The sequence below is a fragment of the Cnephaeus nilssonii genome (genome assembly GCF_951640355.1).
Source record: "Cnephaeus nilssonii genome assembly, chromosome: 14".
NCBI lineage: Eukaryota > Metazoa > Chordata > Mammalia > Chiroptera > Vespertilionidae > Cnephaeus > Cnephaeus nilssonii.
The window spans coordinates 32,026,648-32,044,423 of NC_137085.1; the positions used below are offsets into that span (position 1 = coordinate 32,026,648).

At 36.9% G+C, this 17,776-nt stretch overlaps 2 protein-coding genes across 4 annotated transcripts in view; one reads left to right on the forward strand and one right to left on the reverse strand.

The window, feature by feature from the left end:
* NAA35 (N-alpha-acetyltransferase 35, NatC auxiliary subunit) overlaps window positions 1–17,776 on the reverse strand; it is a 51,338-nt gene that overhangs the window by 14,205 nt on the left and 19,357 nt on the right. For all 3 annotated transcript variants that reach the window (XM_079789726.1, XM_079789727.1, XM_079789725.1), the window contains exons 7-13: window positions 10,635–10,701; window positions 10,511–10,554; window positions 9,243–9,293; window positions 8,478–8,561; window positions 7,519–7,633; window positions 4,035–4,213; window positions 1,459–1,518 (exon numbers count right to left, since the gene is read on the reverse strand). In XM_079789726.1, coding sequence (XP_079645852.1) covers window positions 1,459–1,518; window positions 4,035–4,213; window positions 7,519–7,633; window positions 8,478–8,561; window positions 9,243–9,293; window positions 10,511–10,554; window positions 10,635–10,701 — 600 coding nt within the window. The remainder of the gene's footprint in view (window positions 1–1,458; window positions 1,519–4,034; window positions 4,214–7,518; window positions 7,634–8,477; window positions 8,562–9,242; window positions 9,294–10,510; window positions 10,555–10,634; window positions 10,702–17,776) is intronic.
* LOC307110419 (thymosin beta-4-like) lies at window positions 16,322–17,649 on the forward strand. The gene has a single exon (XM_079789533.1). It carries the CDS (start codon window positions 16,625–16,627, stop codon window positions 16,754–16,756), a length of 132 nt encoding a protein of 43 aa, XP_079645659.1. The 5' UTR covers window positions 16,322–16,624; the 3' UTR covers window positions 16,757–17,649.

The following is a 17,776-nucleotide window of genomic DNA, read 5'->3' on the forward strand; positions in this document are numbered from 1 at the left end:
AACCCCTACTTAAGGTGTATTTGATGCAGGAGAATAAAAAAGTCTTTCAAGTCAAAAGTAGTAATTGCGAATTGGTCAAATTAACTGACTAGTCTAAATATGTCAAATGAGCTAACATATAAGAATGAGCGTCATAAATTGTGAAATAGTAAGTGGCTATACTTATTAAACTAGTCAATAACCTTTATCGCTAATGAATGCTTTAGAATACATACAACCTTTCCAAAATTGGATGAAGCAATAGATTATTAAAAAGTACATTATTAAATTTAAAATATTTAATAATTTGTATTTAATTTTCTCCCCTCAACCTCAATGCACTTTAATATTTACTATATTGTCCCTTACTTGCTTTCCTAACACATCTGGGTTGTTTCCAGTTTTTGGTGATCATGAACCAACAGTATAAATATTCACATACAGGTTTCCAGAACATCAGATTCTACTTCTCTAGGGTAAACAAGTAGGAGTGGGGTTTGTATATTTCATTTTATAAGAATGTGCCAATTGTTTTCCAAAGTATTTGAAGCACTTCACATTCCCATCAGCATTACATCCTTACAGGCAGCTGATATTCTATTTTTCTTTTTCTTTTTTTAAAAGATATTCTGAAAGGTGGATAGTAGTTCATTGTAGTTTAATTTGCATTTCAGTAATATTAATGATGTTAAATATTTTACCATATTGAAGTGTTCAAACTTTTTGTTCACTGGATTATCTGTTTCTTTATTGTTATGCTTATAGAGTTCTTTATATGTTCTAGATTCAGGTCCTTTGACAGTATTTACAAATATTTTCTCCCACTTTGTAGAGGCTCTTCATTTTCTTAAGTGTCTTCCACAGAATTACTGTAAAGTTTTAAATTTATCAAATTAAGGATTATGCTTTTAATGTCACATCTGAGCATTCTCTGCCTTCTCCAAAGTCACAGAGATTTCCTCATATCCTTTCTTCTAAAATTCCTATAGTTTCACATTTTACATTTAGGTTTATGATGTATTCTGAGTCAATTTTTCCCCCATATGCCTGTCCAATTTGCACCACCTGTTGAAAAAGACTACCATTTCTCTATTGATTTACCTTTGTGCTTGGTCAAAAATTTACCATATTAATTTTATTTTCATTCTAATTTAAGATTTCCTTTTTGATCCATGGGTTCTTTAGACATGGATTAATTGCCAAATATTTAGAGAATTTTCCAGGTATCTTCCTGTTACTGATTACTCATTTAATTCCAAAACAGAGTGCATACTTTGTATCATTTTGTTTTAAAATTGAAGTTTATTTTATGGCACGGGTATGATCTTGATGAATGTCTAACACTCTAAATCAATGCTTCTAATAAAAAATGTAACATTAACTGTGGAATATCCTATAGCAAGAAGTATCTACCTTTTGTTCCATCAATCACATAATTTGATGTTTAAAGAAGTATTTTCAATACTAAGTGGAACTTACTTGTAACAGAGATCTTGAAAGAACACAAGGTGATTGTTCACTAAACTCACAGAAAAAATCCTAAGAGAAACAGAGAAAAAGTAATGTCAATAATGGGTTAAATAAAAGCAGAAAAACATCTGCATAGAGAGTGTAATTTTTACTAGAAATATCCTACCAGAGTCAGAATATGTTCTCTAAATTGTTTAATTGTACCAATAAGATTTTGGATAATTTTAGAGCCTCAATTTTTAAAAACAAACTGACCAATAATAGTATTGTGTGGATACTCATATTAAATTTGTACACCATGAAAATAACAATAACAGTAATAATTTACTAATTAATGACAGGTTTACTTCCTACTTCACATAAATAAATACCAAGTTAAGTAGGCTAATTGGATTCATATTACCAAATGACTGTTCCTGATCTTAGGGGAAGACCAAAAGATATGTTCAGAAAACTATAGATGGGTTTATACACAGATAGGAAAAAAAGATAAGAAAGACACTGAAGCCTGGCTGGCATGGCTCAGTGCTTGAGCATCAACCTATGAACCAGGAAGTCACAGTTTGATTCCAGGTCAGGGCACATGCCTGGGTTTCAGGTTTGATCCCTGGTGTGGGGTGTGCATGGTTCTCTCTCATTACTGATGTTTCTCGCTCTCTCTCCCTTTCCCTTCCTCTCTAAAATCAATAAAAATATATTTTAAAAAACAACAACACTGAAATGTTAACATCTGTAGGTTATAGGATAGTAGTTATTTATCATCTTCATATTTTTCTGCATTTTGCTGGGTCAAAGTATGTACATTTTTAAGATGAGAGAGATAGCCACTGGAGTACAGTAGAATGACTATTTCCCTTTAACAACATTAAAATATTATTTTACTTATCAATCTAATTGTTGTAAATTTAATTTCTATTAAGTTTGAGTATTTTTAATGTTTATTACTTTTTAAATGTGTGTGCTTATGTCCTATCCCAATTTTACATTTTGTTGCTTATCATTATCTTACTGATATGTCTGCATTCTCTATAATCTGTCACTTCATCCTAATAACAAGCTTCTTATGCAGATCCAGCAGACCATTTGGTCCCTTATCCTTCCTCACTTTACTCTTAGCCTCTGCCACACGCCCCCACTACCATTAACTATTCCTCTGTCCCAAGCCTTCCAGGGATCCAGACTTTTCTCTGACTATGTTCTTTTCATGTCCAGTGGCAGCAGTTCAGGCCTAGCTCCCCCAGCTCCCCTCTATTATGGTATGTCATTATGCATTCAGCCCTCTGACAAGGTAATCCACAATCTCCTGCCAGAATACAAATTCCAACTGTTGCATTATATTTTCTGATTCCAATTCACATTGATCTTCTCTTTTTCTAAAACCCTACAATTAATCTGGTGAACACAAATAAGTACCTATGTCACAAGGATCAGAAAAGTAGATAGAGCAGAAGAGTAAGAAAATCTCTATTAACCAGATAAGTCAATAACCAATCTAATTAAGTTACAATGAATTACAACATGAATTGGCTTATCCCTGTAATCGTTTCTACCTTTAAGATTCATGATTCTTAAGGACAGACTATTATAAAGTAAACAAATACAACAGGAAGTAATAAAGGCATAATCAGTGAAAGTTTCACTAAGGAATGAAGACTTAAGCTGGGCTTTAATGACAAAGAATTAGTGGAAGGGAAAATAAAATTATTATAAGACAGAACATAAAAGCACAAATCTTCATTGACCATCAACTGTGTCCCATAATTGCTGCTTAATTCTAGGAATGTAAACTGGTTAATTTGTCATCTCAGAAAACACAGATACAGAAGAGACCTGGAACCAATAAGGAAGACTTCACAGAGGAAATGACATGGGGGTAGAAATTTATGTATCTCAGCATGGAGGGGGAACAAATGCATATGTATGCACAGTCATGCAAAAGAAATTAGTGTAATTATGCCTAAATATCAATAATATTATTTTGCATATTTTCTACTTACCTACTAAACATAAATATCACTACAACCTTACCAACAAAATTCCACCTCTGAATGTTTTAATATTCCCAAAATAAAAGTATATTTTTCTGTATTTAAATCCATAAAAAAGATTAATCAAAAAACTGTCAACTTAAAATTGTACATACTCTTTTACCCAGCAACCTCACTGTTTAGGATTTACCTATAAAGATATCTGCCACAAATATTGTTTATAATAGTAAAACATTGAAAAAGACTTACATGCAATTCAATATGAATGGATTGAAAACAAACAAAATACCTGATATATGCTTACAGTGGAATGCCATGTAACCATTAACATAGAAATATATGTATTTGTTGACATGAAAAGACAGATATTCACAATATAAAGATTAATAATTAATGAAAAAGTTTACCAAATACCATGATACAATTTTTATATGAAAAAATATTGGTGCACATGCATACTTAAAAGCTTTTGAAGACAGAATCCAGAGTTCAAACTCCCATTTCTAAAACTTGGATGAATTACCTAAATACTCTAGACTTGAGTTTCTTAATTTCTAAAATGAATAGTTATATTCTAGAATAGAGATTTGAACTTACCAGGATACAATGTAAATTTGTTAAATTGACCACCTCACAGACAGTTTTTATTCTATCTATTAATCTTGCAAAATAGTTGACCATTTCTTCCCTTTTAATTATTTTTGCATATCGAGGGAAGGTAGGTGGAAGTAGCCTCTGGTTAACAAGGGGCTCAAAGCCCATCATAATTGGATGATCTAAAAAGAAGAAAAATAAAATTTTCAATGTTTCTCAGAATTTTAAACCTCAAATACTACTAAAAGTAAAAAAGGCCAGTTTCAAAAACATCTCCAAACAAATTCTAATCACATTCTCTAAATTTCATATTTTACAATTAACATATCTATACACACATATTTTAAAGTAGATAAGCATATTTAATAACCTAAAATTGTATTTCCTATCTACATGATGTTGTTAGTGGTGACAGAGAGGGGCTTCTACCTTCAAGCCAAGAATGGGATAAAATAGGGTTAATATAGTCCCTTTTTCTGACCACAATATATGAAATTAGAAATGGAAAATCTACAAATATGTGGAAATTAAACAACAACACAGTTATGGACAACTAATAGGTCAAAGAAGAAATCAAAAGGAAATTAAAAATATATCAAACCAAATGAAAATTGATACATAACATACCAAAACCAATGTGCTGCAAAAGCAGTTGTGACAGGGAAGTTTATAGCAATAAATGCAGATATTAAAAAATTAGAAAGATTTCAAATAAACAATCTAACTTTATACCTCAAGGAACTAGAAAACAAATTAAGCCCAAAGTTAGAAGGGAGGAAATATAATGATTAGAGTGGAATTTAACACGAGAGACCAAAAAAACAACAGAAAATATTAACAAAACCAAGAACTGGTTTACCAGAAAGATAAAAAAATTTGATAAACCTTTAGCTACACTCTTATATGTCTACTGACTGGAGAATTTAGTTTACATTTAAAGTAATTGTCAATAGGAATGGAAATACCTTTGTCATTTTGTCAATTGTTTCCTGGTTTTGTAATTCTTTTTCCTTCTTTTGCTCTCTTCCTTTGTTATTTGATAAAGTTCTGTAGTGGTATGCTTTGATTCTGTTCGTTTTATTTTTTTTCTATATATCTATAGGCTTTTGCTTTGTTGTTACCATGAGGTTTGCATAAAATACATTTGTAATAGTCTATTTTAAATTAATAACTTCAAACACACAAAGCTACACCTACCACATTTTGTATCTGATGTCACAATTTGCATCCCTCCCCTTTAAAAAATATAGATTTTATTGATTTCAGAGAGGAAGGGAGAGGGAGAAACATCAATGATAAAAGAGAATCATTGATCAGCTGTCTCCTGCATGCCCCCTACTGGGGATGGAGCCCACAAACGGGGCATGTGCCCTTGACAAGAATTGAACCCGGGACCCTTCAGTCCACAGGCTAACGCTCTATCCCCTGAGCAAAACCAGCTAGGGCACAATCTGCATCTTTTACATTGTATATCCATTAACAAATTATTATTATTATTATTTTTAATATATATTTTATTTATTTTTACAGAAAAGAAGAGAGAGGGATAGAGAGTTAGAAACATTGAAAGAAATATCTATCAGCTGCCTCCTGCACACCCCCCACTGGGGATGTGCCTGCAACCAAGGTACATGCCCTTGACCGGAACCGAACCCAGGACCCTTCATTCACTCTGCAGGCGGATGCTCTATCCACTGAGCCAAACCGGTTAGGGGCATTAACAAATTATTTGAAATACTTTTTATCTTTTAACCTTCAGACAAAAATTTTAAGTCGTTTACCCACCATCATTACAACATTAGAGTATTCTGAACGAAACTAGTTGGCCCTTAGTATCTACAGGTTTTACATCCATGGATTCAACCAACAACAGATCAAAAACAGGATTCAGCCGTAACCGCTTTGGCTCAGTGGATAGAGCGTCAGCCTGCAGACTGAAAGGTCCCAGGTTTGATTCCGGTCAAGGGCATGTACCTTGGTTGCGGGCACATCCCCAGTAGGAGGTGTACAGGAGGCAACTGATCGATGTTTCTCTCTCATCGATGTTTCTAACTCTCTATTCCTCTCCCTTCCTCTCTGTAAAAAATCAATAAAATATATTTAAATATATATATATATATATATTATAAAAACAAAAAAACAAAAAACAACAGGATTCAATACATACTTGGGAATCTGCAGATACAGGTTGACTGTATGCATTGTTCTACACTATTTTATATGTGCATCCATGGAGGATCCTGGAACCAATCCCTTGCTGATACAGAGGGATGGCTGTGTATATTTACTTTTAACAGTTTTGTACTTTTCTACGTTTTCAGCCCAGCCCAAGCTCCCTCTCAAACTTCTGTGATTGTCCATACCTCCTCTACAGTTCTTAGAAGTAGCTTAGATTGTGCCAACACCCATCAGTGTCCCAAAGTCAGCATCTATATGTAGGCCAATTAGAAGCTAAATCCTAAGGTAGCAGCTGGAGAAGTATATAGTTAAGCCCCTTTCCAGGCAGAAACTGGGAGATGGGAATTTTTGTTCAATTCTTCTGGGTGTATACCATGGGGGAAGGGTGCTCCCACACCTGCTAACAACTGTTTCTTAGTTTTATAGTTCCGTGGGTTTCCTCAATGCAAGCGCAGTTGGTTAGTTGGGCCAGGTGATCAGGGCTCATCCAATGACTGACAGCTGCAAAAGCTTGAGCACCAGCTGTGTGCAAGCTCCTTCCTGGGAGATACTGGTAACTGGGTTTTATTACTGCAACAAGTTGAAGTGAGAAGTTGGGAAAGATGCCTGCTGGTTTTCCCAGTCTCAGGAAGATCTGATCTAGGCCCTAGACGTCTGCTAAATTGGAAGCCTGATCCTCAGGCAGCAGCTCTTACAGTATGCAGGAGAAACAGGGAGGAAACCTCTGTTTCTAAACAGATTTTAAACTAGTTCTCACGTCATTAGCATAATTATCATCCTCATTTTCTGAGGTAGCTGGTATATAAAAATGGGGCTCTTAAGTGAATCCACAGTACAAACTGTTCTGTTCTTGACTTTCCTTATCAGTGGGTAAGAATTCAGTTATTTGGGGTCAGCTAGATCAATGTCCTCTGTTTTCCAGCTTCTAAAATTTTGTTGCTATTGTCTCCTTTCCCTGTTTATTCCTCTTTATTGAATATGCCTGGTTGGGTCAGGGAAGACTTTGTAATGGAAGTGATGATCTCTTAAAGAAGTAAAGGGGAGAGGTGACTACAAGGAATGTACTGCTGACATCACAGCATGGTCACCAGACAGGGTAAATACTCAGAGCACAAACAGTCAGATACAGTACTGCTTTTGTTCTAGAAAAAAATTTAAAAGGAGCATAAATACTTTGTAAGTCTATGGAGCAAAACATTCCAAGGCCCAGAGAGATTTAATTAAATAAAATTTTAGCAAACATCCATATGACCCAAAGCAATCTGGATGGGAAAGAATGAAAAGAGTAGGAGCAAAAACAGACAATTACCTCCTTTTGTAGTATCATTCTGAGCCTGGATGCCATGATGCAATGAATTATGAATGGCAGAAAGAAGATCTGCTGCTTGAACCATCAATTTTTGAGCTTCTGCAACAGCAGTGGTCTAGCAAATAAATCACCAAAAACATTCTTACATATTCTTTCACTGAAAGATATACATTGGATAGGAAAATCCTATAAACAATAATGAAATCAAGTGCTTGTTGTAAAGACATTGGTTTTCATGAACTATTCACTTAATACAGGATGTCCAGACCCTGTTAGGATAGAAATTATTTTTTTATAATTTTGTAGGAGCCATTAAAAAACAATAGAAAACATTTCTAGTTTATTCTATTAATATTTTGTATAAAAAGAGTGATGTAGCCAGCTGGAAAATTTCAACTCTCATTCATCAAGGTGAAATTAAAAAAAAAACACAGAAAAAAAATAGCATTGTAAAACTATGGTAAAAGTTGGCCCTTTACTCACCACTTATTAACTATTCACTAATTTTCTTGTAATTCACACACACACACACACACATACACACACACACACACACACACACACACACACACACGCAATCACCATCTACCATCTAGGGCTTACTTTGGTGTCTACACAAATCTAACAGCTATTTCCTAAATGAAAGAGGACACCCTAAAATTCTCATTTTTACTTTCTCCTTTCAATTCACAAAATCTGACTGCTATTTTTATGTCAACAACAGATATGCATATGTTATATGGAGCAAAATGTAAAATTCATGTGACTTTTTGAGAAAATCATCAGGGCTACTCTGGTGTAAATATACTGAATGTTCAGTGCTGTACATGTGCAATCGGGGCATATCAATGGAAAAGTCTCAGAACTACTTCAATAAAGCATTCTATCAAAACAAAACAAAAAACAAACACAAAAAACTATATACCACTAAATAGACAGATGATAGTAAATACCCTTACCTCTTTCTTAGTAAAGGCTATAAGCACTGTCAGTAACACTCGAGTAAATTTCATCCTGCTGAATACTGCTAAACACTGTTGGTGCTAAAAAAGAAATATATATATTACTAGAAGTAGCATATGTTAAGAGTAGTGTTCTACTTGTTCTTACTAGAAGTTAAAAGATGCGAAGTCTGTCAAAAGAATTTCATTTTAAAATATGATATTTTAAGTTCTAAATCTCAGTGTTAATACTTAACTATATTACAAAAACCTTCACTCTTTAAATGCCTGAAAATCGAAGCTGCAGGAAACATAGCAAAGCTTACTCTATTGAAATAGAAAGCTTCTGTATCAAAACAACTGATTTTTCCCTAAGACAAAAGTTACACTATCATCTCAAAACTGATTTAATCATAAATTTAAAAGGATTGTGAAAAAACTACTTTAAGTAGAGTCAGAAAATTTAGGGCCTCAACTAAGGTTGGGCAACTTTTGATTCTGTGCAAGTTCTTGAGTTTTGCCAGGTTTTGATGTGTCATCTGTAAAAAGTCATTTTTTCTTCCTTCCTCGTAGGAATACTGAAGATTCAGTTTTGAAATCGTATGTGAAAGAGATATATTATCATTCTATCAAAATAAATACAAGGGAAATAAAAATCCCTTGCAATGTCCAATTTGTAAAGAAATACCTTAAAAAGGGCTACCACAAATTATAACACATAAAACTATAACATTAAGCGGTTGACTTCTCTGATATTATCTACCAGAAAATAAGTTCAATTACTTCTAGTTCAACTTCTGGATCTCTTTCTTCTCCTTGCCGACTTCGAGTACTCTAAAATTTTAAGAAAGGTGAATTAAAACAAACACAAGCCTACAGAAGCATTAAATATAAATATACAAGGCAAAGCACTAAATTAGTTTATTGTAAGAATATATTTTTAAGAAAAATATTGGAGAGGGAAAATAAGCTGTTTTTAGTATTTATTTCCTCCTATTAATACTATATTTAAAAAGTTAGTTTTACAAAGATCATATAAAAGAGTAAGGTATTAAAAGCAGCAAAAGCAGAACAGTAAAATAATATAAATAAAAGCACATGGTACTTCTTTCTTTTAAAAAATCTATTCTTTGAAATTCTAGATGCTTTCAAAACTAACCCTATTGGAAAAAAAAAGTAATATTTTCAAAACCACATCATAAAAATAAAGTCACATAGTGAATACTGATCTGTTCTGCACTAAAATGCAAGCCATCTTGTTAATACACGAGTAATATATGGTTAACAGTTTTGACAAAATTCTAGGAAGATCTCATAAAAGAGCTGGTTTCTAGCACTGGAGCTCCCACCGACTAGTGGCATGCCCTAGTGAGACTCAGACAGGTTATTAAACTCCTTTGAACTGTATTTTCTAAATGTGGGGCACTGTGTGCATTTTATTGTCTAATTCAATAAATAATTGTGAATATCAAATAAAACAATGTAAAATTGCTTTGATAACTATGCTGTGTTATACAAGTGGAAAAAAATAGTAGAAATATTAACCTTTTCCCTTTTTTAATCTCTATGAGACCCAAGTCATCACGGTCATTTGGCTGAAGGATGCCATTCATAGAAGATATTTACCAGATTTGGGATACCATCATTTACTGAACTTTTCCTCTGTTTGTAGACACTATCCTAGCTATTAAGGGTACAAAGATGAAGACAGTCCTCATGTTGGAGGAATTTCCAATTCTATAACATATGCTACTCTTAAAATAGCATACAAAAATTCTAAAAAATTGGCCCAAAATTGAAAAATTGAGAGGGTTTATTTTTCAATACTTGAAAGTGACATTAACTTATCAGAAGCTCCTGTAACAAACAGCCTTCAAACTCATTACCAAAAGGCACAGCATATACAAAGGAAGTTGATGGCCTATCTACACCAGTTATTTGTACTTAAAGTTAACCTCACATTTAGAAATAAAGAAAAATCCTACACCAAAGAGAGAGAGAGAGAGAGAGAGAGAGAGAGAGAGAGAGAGAGAGAGAGAAAATATATATACCTTTACTCTTCTTTGCATGTCATCCTCCACATCTTTTAGCATGCCTAAAAAGAAAGACAATGGGGTTAAAAAAGAAACAAATCCAAACAATAAACTTGTGAATTATCTTTATAGATGGTGTTACCTGTAACTCGAAGATCTGTCACATTGTTAGCCATTTTAAATCCGTAAGTCATTGACTGAAAATCTTCCTATACAAAAAAGGAATAATTAGGTCCTTGAGTAGTAGCAAAACCTTTCCTTATATTTATCTTACAAAATCACAATTTGCTAGTAAGAAAACAGTAATGGAATGTCAAGCCTGCTTATCTTAATATTACTATCAAACATCCAAGCTTTTCTTATCCTTGTAGCCTTAAAAATCCATATTCTAAGGCTCTCCGTGTCCTTAATTTCAACTGCTTATCCTTAAGCAATTTAAATATACTTGCATTTAATAGGTTCATTTGCAAAATAAGGCTAATGGCCCTAACTGGTTTGGCTCAGTGGATAGAGTGTGGGCCTGCGGACTCAAGGGTCCCAAGTTCGATTCCGGTCAAGGCCATGTACTTTGGTTGCAGGCACATCCCCAGTAGGGGTGTGCAGGAGGCAGCTGATCGATGTTTCTCTCTCACGATTTTTCTAACTCTCTATCCCTATCCCTTCCTCTCTGTAAAAAAAAAACAATCAGTAAAATATATTTTAAAAAACAAGGCTAATGCTTATGATAATATTACAAGGCAATTCCCATTTACAAAGTATTCTCAAATTCACAGGTGAATAGTAAATATGTAGTAATTACTGTTTGATTATAAGCTTGCAAGATTTAAATAAGATTCTTACTTCAAAAGCCTGTTTCACTGTTAGGATAACAAAGATTAAGCCTTACTCAAAGTGATAGCAAAACCACATTCCCCTTTTAGCCCCATTCCAAAGAAAAATTATTCACATATGGATTCCCATCCCCAGAATAATTTAAAACGCTACTGAGGCATTAAAAAATTAAGTGGCTTGCTGACTTGCATTGAAGACTATGAATTTAATATCATCTGGATTATTTAACAAGTCAGAAACTCTATTTAAGGAGTGTTTCTGTCATATTACAATTCTTATAAAATGTATATAAAAGCCTAATATAATGCACTAATAGTATTTACAGCAGGGGCCAAACTATTGCAAAATTTCTGAATTCTTAAAAAAAGCAACAGAGACCACGCAATTCATTTCAGGTATTACTATCTTACAGAAAGAAAACAAACATACATTATGCCCCTGGTCTCAAAAATCTCAGAGGTATTATATCACTCACAGGATGCAATACTTGAACATCAAATAGGATTCTCAAAGTTTACGTGTCTGAAAAAATGAACTCTCCTAATGTTTATCACATTGCTACGGTGCCTCCATCTATCCAGTTACTCAGGCTGAAAACCTGCACTTCAGCCTTCTATAACTGTCTGCAGACAGGTCCCCCACCTTCCCATACTTATCCCTGCTATAATTTGCCATCAGAAGTCAAAGGGATTGTTTTAAAAATAAGTCATTTCATAGCACTTTATACTCAAAACCTAGTTTCCTTCCTCATAGGAAAATCTAAAAGCCCAGGATGGCTTCTAAAACCCTCCACCATGTGGCTCTGGTCTCCCTCTCCAATCTCATTTCCTACCCAACACTCTTCTCCATGTCCACTGTACTGCAGTCACACAGGCCTGCTTGTGTACTTCAGACACATTGAACACATCCTCTTCTCAGGACCTTTGTACTTATCGAGCCTCTCCTCAAAAGTATTTTCTTCAAAAGATTTACAAAGCTCCATCCTCACTGTTCCAATGTCAATTCCTCATATAGAGATTTCCCCTGCGCATTTTCTCTAAAACAGAACCCTCTACCACTTTCTATCCCCTTCCCCTGCTTTACTTTTCCTAAAATTAATCACCACTTAACATATATGTACTAGAGGCCCGGTGCACGAAATTCATGCACTGGGGGGGGGGGGGGAAGGGAGGGGTCTCTCAGCCCAGCATGTGCCCTCTCACAGTTCGGGAGCCCTGTGATGGATTGCCCCCGCAGAGGGAGGCCCTGCCCACCTTCCGCAGTCTGCTGGTCAGTGGCCTGAGTGCCCCGATTGATTGATTGCCCTGCCGGCCGGTGGCCTGGGCCTCCCTCTGCAGGGCGATCATGGGGCGATGGCCAGGCCCCTGGCCAATTGCATCGCACCCACCTTGGCTAGCATGGCACCAGTGGGTGTCATAGCATGGTCATCTGGATGGTCGTTCCACTGTTCGGCCGTTCGGTCAATTTGCATATTACGCCTTTATTATAGATTTCCTTATCCAACAGAATGCGTAATTCATGAGATCAGGCTTTGCTTTATTTACTACTTTATTCCAGGACTTAATAGTGCTTAGCTCAGAGTACTGTTCAAAATATATTCATTGAATGAATGATAACTTACTTTAGGGCAGGGGCTATAAATGTAAACAGGTGGTAACTTTCCTGAGTATATCAGGCTGGTTACAAAATACCTTGGAGAATGGTGGAGACCGTAGCAAACCAAGGAACACACACCTCATCTAAAGGAAGTCAGCCACTAGTTACCCTATTGTGGCCATGAATTAATGTAAGACTAGTGTGGTAAGATCTAATTTTTCAAAGCAAAACCTAATTTAATGTAAAATTTTCCAATTTTTAAATGTTACCAATTTTTAAAAAATTAAGTAGGCCAACATTGTGAAGACAAAAAATAAATAAAAATACAAAACACCTGTAAGCCCTCTCAGTGAACTGTTAAGTTTACCTAGAGGAGTCTAAGGAAAAGCATTTGTCTAGGACTGTGGTCGGCAAACTGCAGCTCGCGAGCCACATGTGGCTCTTTGGCCCCTTGAGTGTGTCTCTTCCACAAAATACCACGGCCTGGGCGAGTCTATTTTGAAGAAGTGGCGTTAGAAGAAGTTTAAGAAATTTGGCTATCAAAAGAAATTTTAATTGTTGTACTGTTGATATTTGGCTCTGTTGACTAATGAGTTTGCCGACCACTGGGATAGGAGAATATCTCAGGTCTGTGTAATAAATACAAACCTCAATTACAAGAACCTAATCTAAGTCACTGGAGGGCTGAAGCAGAGGATGCTGCTAAAGATGCTGCCATTAAAGATCACTCTAAAAATTTTGCAGATTTAAGGAGGACAAAAATAAAAGTGAAACCAATACTAAACACGATCCAACAGTCCAAGCAGGAGCTGATGGTGATTTGGATTGAGGTTATAATTAAGAGTGAGAAGTGGTTGAAATAGGTATATATTTAAAAGGTAAAGCCAACATGATGTGCCAATGAAATGAAAATGGGGTATGAGGAAACCTGTACAATTAAGAATTGTTTTTGGTCTGAGCAACTAGCAAAAGATGGTACCAATTACTGAAATGGGGCACATTTATGGAAGAGCAGGATTAAAGGCAGAAATGGAATATAATTTTGCTTATATTATATTTGCAATTTCTTTTGTCAACCAAATGAAGATTTCAGGAAGCTACTTGCTTAAATCTGGAAGTCAGGGGAGGAATCAGAACTAGAGATATTAATTTGGGGTTCAGCAGCATAATGTTGGTATTAAAAGCCACAAGAACTAAAGGAAAGCAACTGAAGAAGTTATAGTGAAGAGAAAAAGCTTAGGAGTATTCCAGCAGTTGGAAATGGACTCAGTGAGGAAGACAAATCTAAGATACTGCTGTATCAGGAAGATGAGGAGAAAGTATTTCAAAGAGTAGTCAACTGGGTCAAATGATGCTGACAGGTTGAAGAGGGAGGGGTGAGAACAATGGATTTAGCAATTTGGATATCATTAAGGACCTTGTTAACACCAGTTTCTGTGTAGTGGTAGAAAAGAATGTCCTGTTGGACAATGTCCAAATGAGAAGAGACTGAAAGAGAAAGTATAATAAGTAAATATTAACAGTTCATTCAAGGAGTCTTTTGTATAGGGTAGCAGAGACATGCAATCTATATATATATAAAAGCCTAAGTGACCATTACGACCGGAATGACCGGTTGACCAGTTGCTATGACACACACTGACCACCAGGGGGCAGACACTCAATTCAGGAGCTCCCCCCGATGGTCAGTGCACTCCCACAACCAACCTCCCACAGCCCCTCCCCCCGGTCGGCCAGACCCCCGATGGCCCTGATGGGGGGGCCAGTCGGCCAACCTCCCACAGCCCTTCCCCTCCCCCGGCTGGCCCCCCGCCCCATAGGCCCCAATTGCCGGCCAGGCTGAGGGACCCTACCAGTGCATGAATTCGTGCACCAGGCCTCTAGTTATAAATATAAGAAGCCATGGGGTCAAGGGAACTGGTGTTTTGTTACTCCTTCCTTCCTTCCTTCCTTCCTTCATCCATCCTCACCAAAGGATATGTTCTTACTGATTTTATAGAGGAAACAAAGAGAAAGAGAGAAACATCAATGTGAGAGAAAATGTTGACTGGTTGCCTCTCAAATGCACCCCAACCAGGGAATTGAACCTGCAACCTAGGTAGGTACCTTGACCAGGAATTGAACCTGTAACTTTTTGATGAACAGGACAGCACTCCAACCAACTGAACCACCCAGCCAAAACTGATGTTCTGTTTTAAATTAAGTGATAGTAAAACATGTTTATATGCCAATAAGTAGTGAAGGAAACACTAATGCGATACAAAGAAAGGATTAATAACTGCAGTAGGCAAGAGGGAATAGAATTGAGAATGATAGTGGAGGGGCTGAGTTAGACTGTCACAGGAATACTTTCAATTTCAACAAGATAGAAGGCAGAGTATATGGGAATCAACACAGGTTAGCACTTGTGATAGTGAGAGATGGGGTACTTCTAATTTCACCGGATTCCAACTAATATTTCATTACAGTACAAAGCAAGCTGATAAAGAAGGGTTGGCATTAGAGGTTTGAGAGGAAATGATGTGGAAAAGTCACCTTGGAGACTGGAAAAGCAAGTCCACTATGGAAGTGTTATGGGGTAGGACTCTCGCTAGTGTTGAGGGACCATCTGAGATTTGTAGTCCTAAAATTAAAGTGAGAACTAGATACGCAGATATGGATTTTCTCAAGCAGCCTTCTGCTGTTTGGGTACAAGCAGCAAGCAGGCAGATGGTTGGGGTTTTACCAGATAAGTGACACATTATGATGAAATGAGAGCACTGGATCAGGGAAATGAGGACACGAGGAAAGTAAAAGAAAAATAAAGTAAAAGCAAACATAAATTGAAGGTTTCCATAGAACTGAAGGATAGTGGGAGTAGGGAAATCAGAGTAAATAAGAGAGTAAGTGGAAGCAATTAAGATTTTTGGAGGTGAATAGATTAGTACGGGTGGACCACACCATTATTAGTCAAACTGGTATACTGTTCAGAGTAGAAGAGGATGCTATTAATAATCACACCAGAACAAAAGGTGTCAAGTAGGACTTGTCCATGCTAACCAATACCTACGGATACCAGCTGTCACAGAAGAATGTGCTGAGGAAGGGCAGAGAAAAACTAAAATCTGAGCAAGTCAGGAGAGTGGGATTCAAGTTTAAAGATAAGCAGGACTGCCCTAGCTGGTTTGGCTCAGCAGTTAGAGCATGTCGGCTCGAGGACTAAAGGGTCCCGGGTTGGATATTAATCAAGAGCACATACCTCAATTGCAGGCTCGATCCCTGGCCCTGGTCAGGGCACATGTGGGAGGCAACCAATCAATGCATTGATGTTTCTCTGTTTCTATTTCTCTCTCTCTCTCTCTCTTTCCCTCCCTCCCTCCCCACTACCCCTCCCTTCTACTGTCTCTAAAAATCAATGGGGGGAAAAAATATCCTCGAAGGAGGATTAACAACAACAACAAAAAAAGATAAGCAGGACTTTGCCCTGAAAAGGTTAGTAAAAGAGAAAAGGCATAAGGAGAATCAGAGGGAAATGTAATTATGGGGAAGGTTCAAGTATATGCAGAGTCGCCGGCTTTAAAGATGGAAATGCAGGAGGCTTCTAGAAGTGGCAAAAGGCAAGAAAGCAGACCATTCGCTAGAGCCTCTGGAAAGGGACACAGCCCTCCAGTACCTTGATTTTGGCCCTGTGAAACTTGTGCCCTCCAGAACTCTTCCTCTGCAACCATGCCTATCAAACCCAACATGTCTCAGATTGAGAAATTTGATATGCTGAAATTGAAGACAGAAACACAAGAGAAAAATCCACTGCCTTCAAAAGAAATCATTGAACAGGGGAAGCAAACAGGCCAATCATAATGAGACACAAACTGCAAATATGCACAAACCACCAATATGCACTGTATATTCCAAGCACTGCCTTCTTATTTTAGCTGTTTAACTTTGTAAGATGCAAAGAGGTTGGACCAGTTTAAATGACTCCTGTCCCTTTTCACATCAAAGAACTACTGACAATGAAGGCTGCACCTGCCTCTCCCATCTGTCTGTCTGGCAGGCAGGGAAGGAAAAGAACTTGCATGTTGGTGAAGGAAGAAGCTGGGTGGGACGACAGTGAAATCTAGAGTAAAAACCAAGCTAATCCAAGGTGTCCTACAGTCTGTAAAATGCAGTTTAATCAGAGTGGCTTTTTGTTGTTGTTGTTAAAATGATTTTAATTATTGGAATGAACAATTTAAAAAATATGGAAATAAAGTTTTAAAACTTGAAAAGAGAGAGCGAGAGAGAGCATTAAGAGCCAGAAGAAACATCTTGTGCACAAGCATGAAATGATGGATGAGAATAATATTAGGATCAGCTGAACAATAATATGCCAGGGGGAGAAAAACAAAAATGAGAAAGAAAATGTAGGCATACACTAGTTTGGCTCATCTGTCATTATTATTTATATAATCACACTAATATCAGCAATATATAATGATTTAACCAAAAACCGAATTCCTATTTAGGGTAGGGGAGGGAATCCTACCTAATAATTGAGTAATATGCAAATTGACCGTACCTTCGCTACACCACAAGCCACGCCCACCAACCATGCCCACCAGGAAACCGTTGCAGGGACGTTGGGGTGTGGCGGAGCCCACGGCTGGGAAAGCCTCGGGCGGAGGCTTTCCCGGCCTTGGGCACCAGCGGGGAGCCTGCACGGATCCCAGGCAATGACCAGGGGGTCGGCTCCTACGATCCGTAGCAGGCACGCTGGGTGCGGCCGAGCCCAAGGCCGGGAAAGCCTCAGGTGGAGGCTTTCCCGGCCTTGGGCACCAGCGGGGAGCCTGCACGGATCGCAGGCAACGACCAGGGGGTTGGCTCCTACAATCTGTAGTT

Bases quoted from the DNA above. Each gene is read 5' to 3' on its own strand.
- LOC307110419 (XM_079789533.1), top strand. From the start codon at position 16,625: ATGCCTATCAAACCCAACATGTCTCAGATTGAGAAATTTGATATGCTG.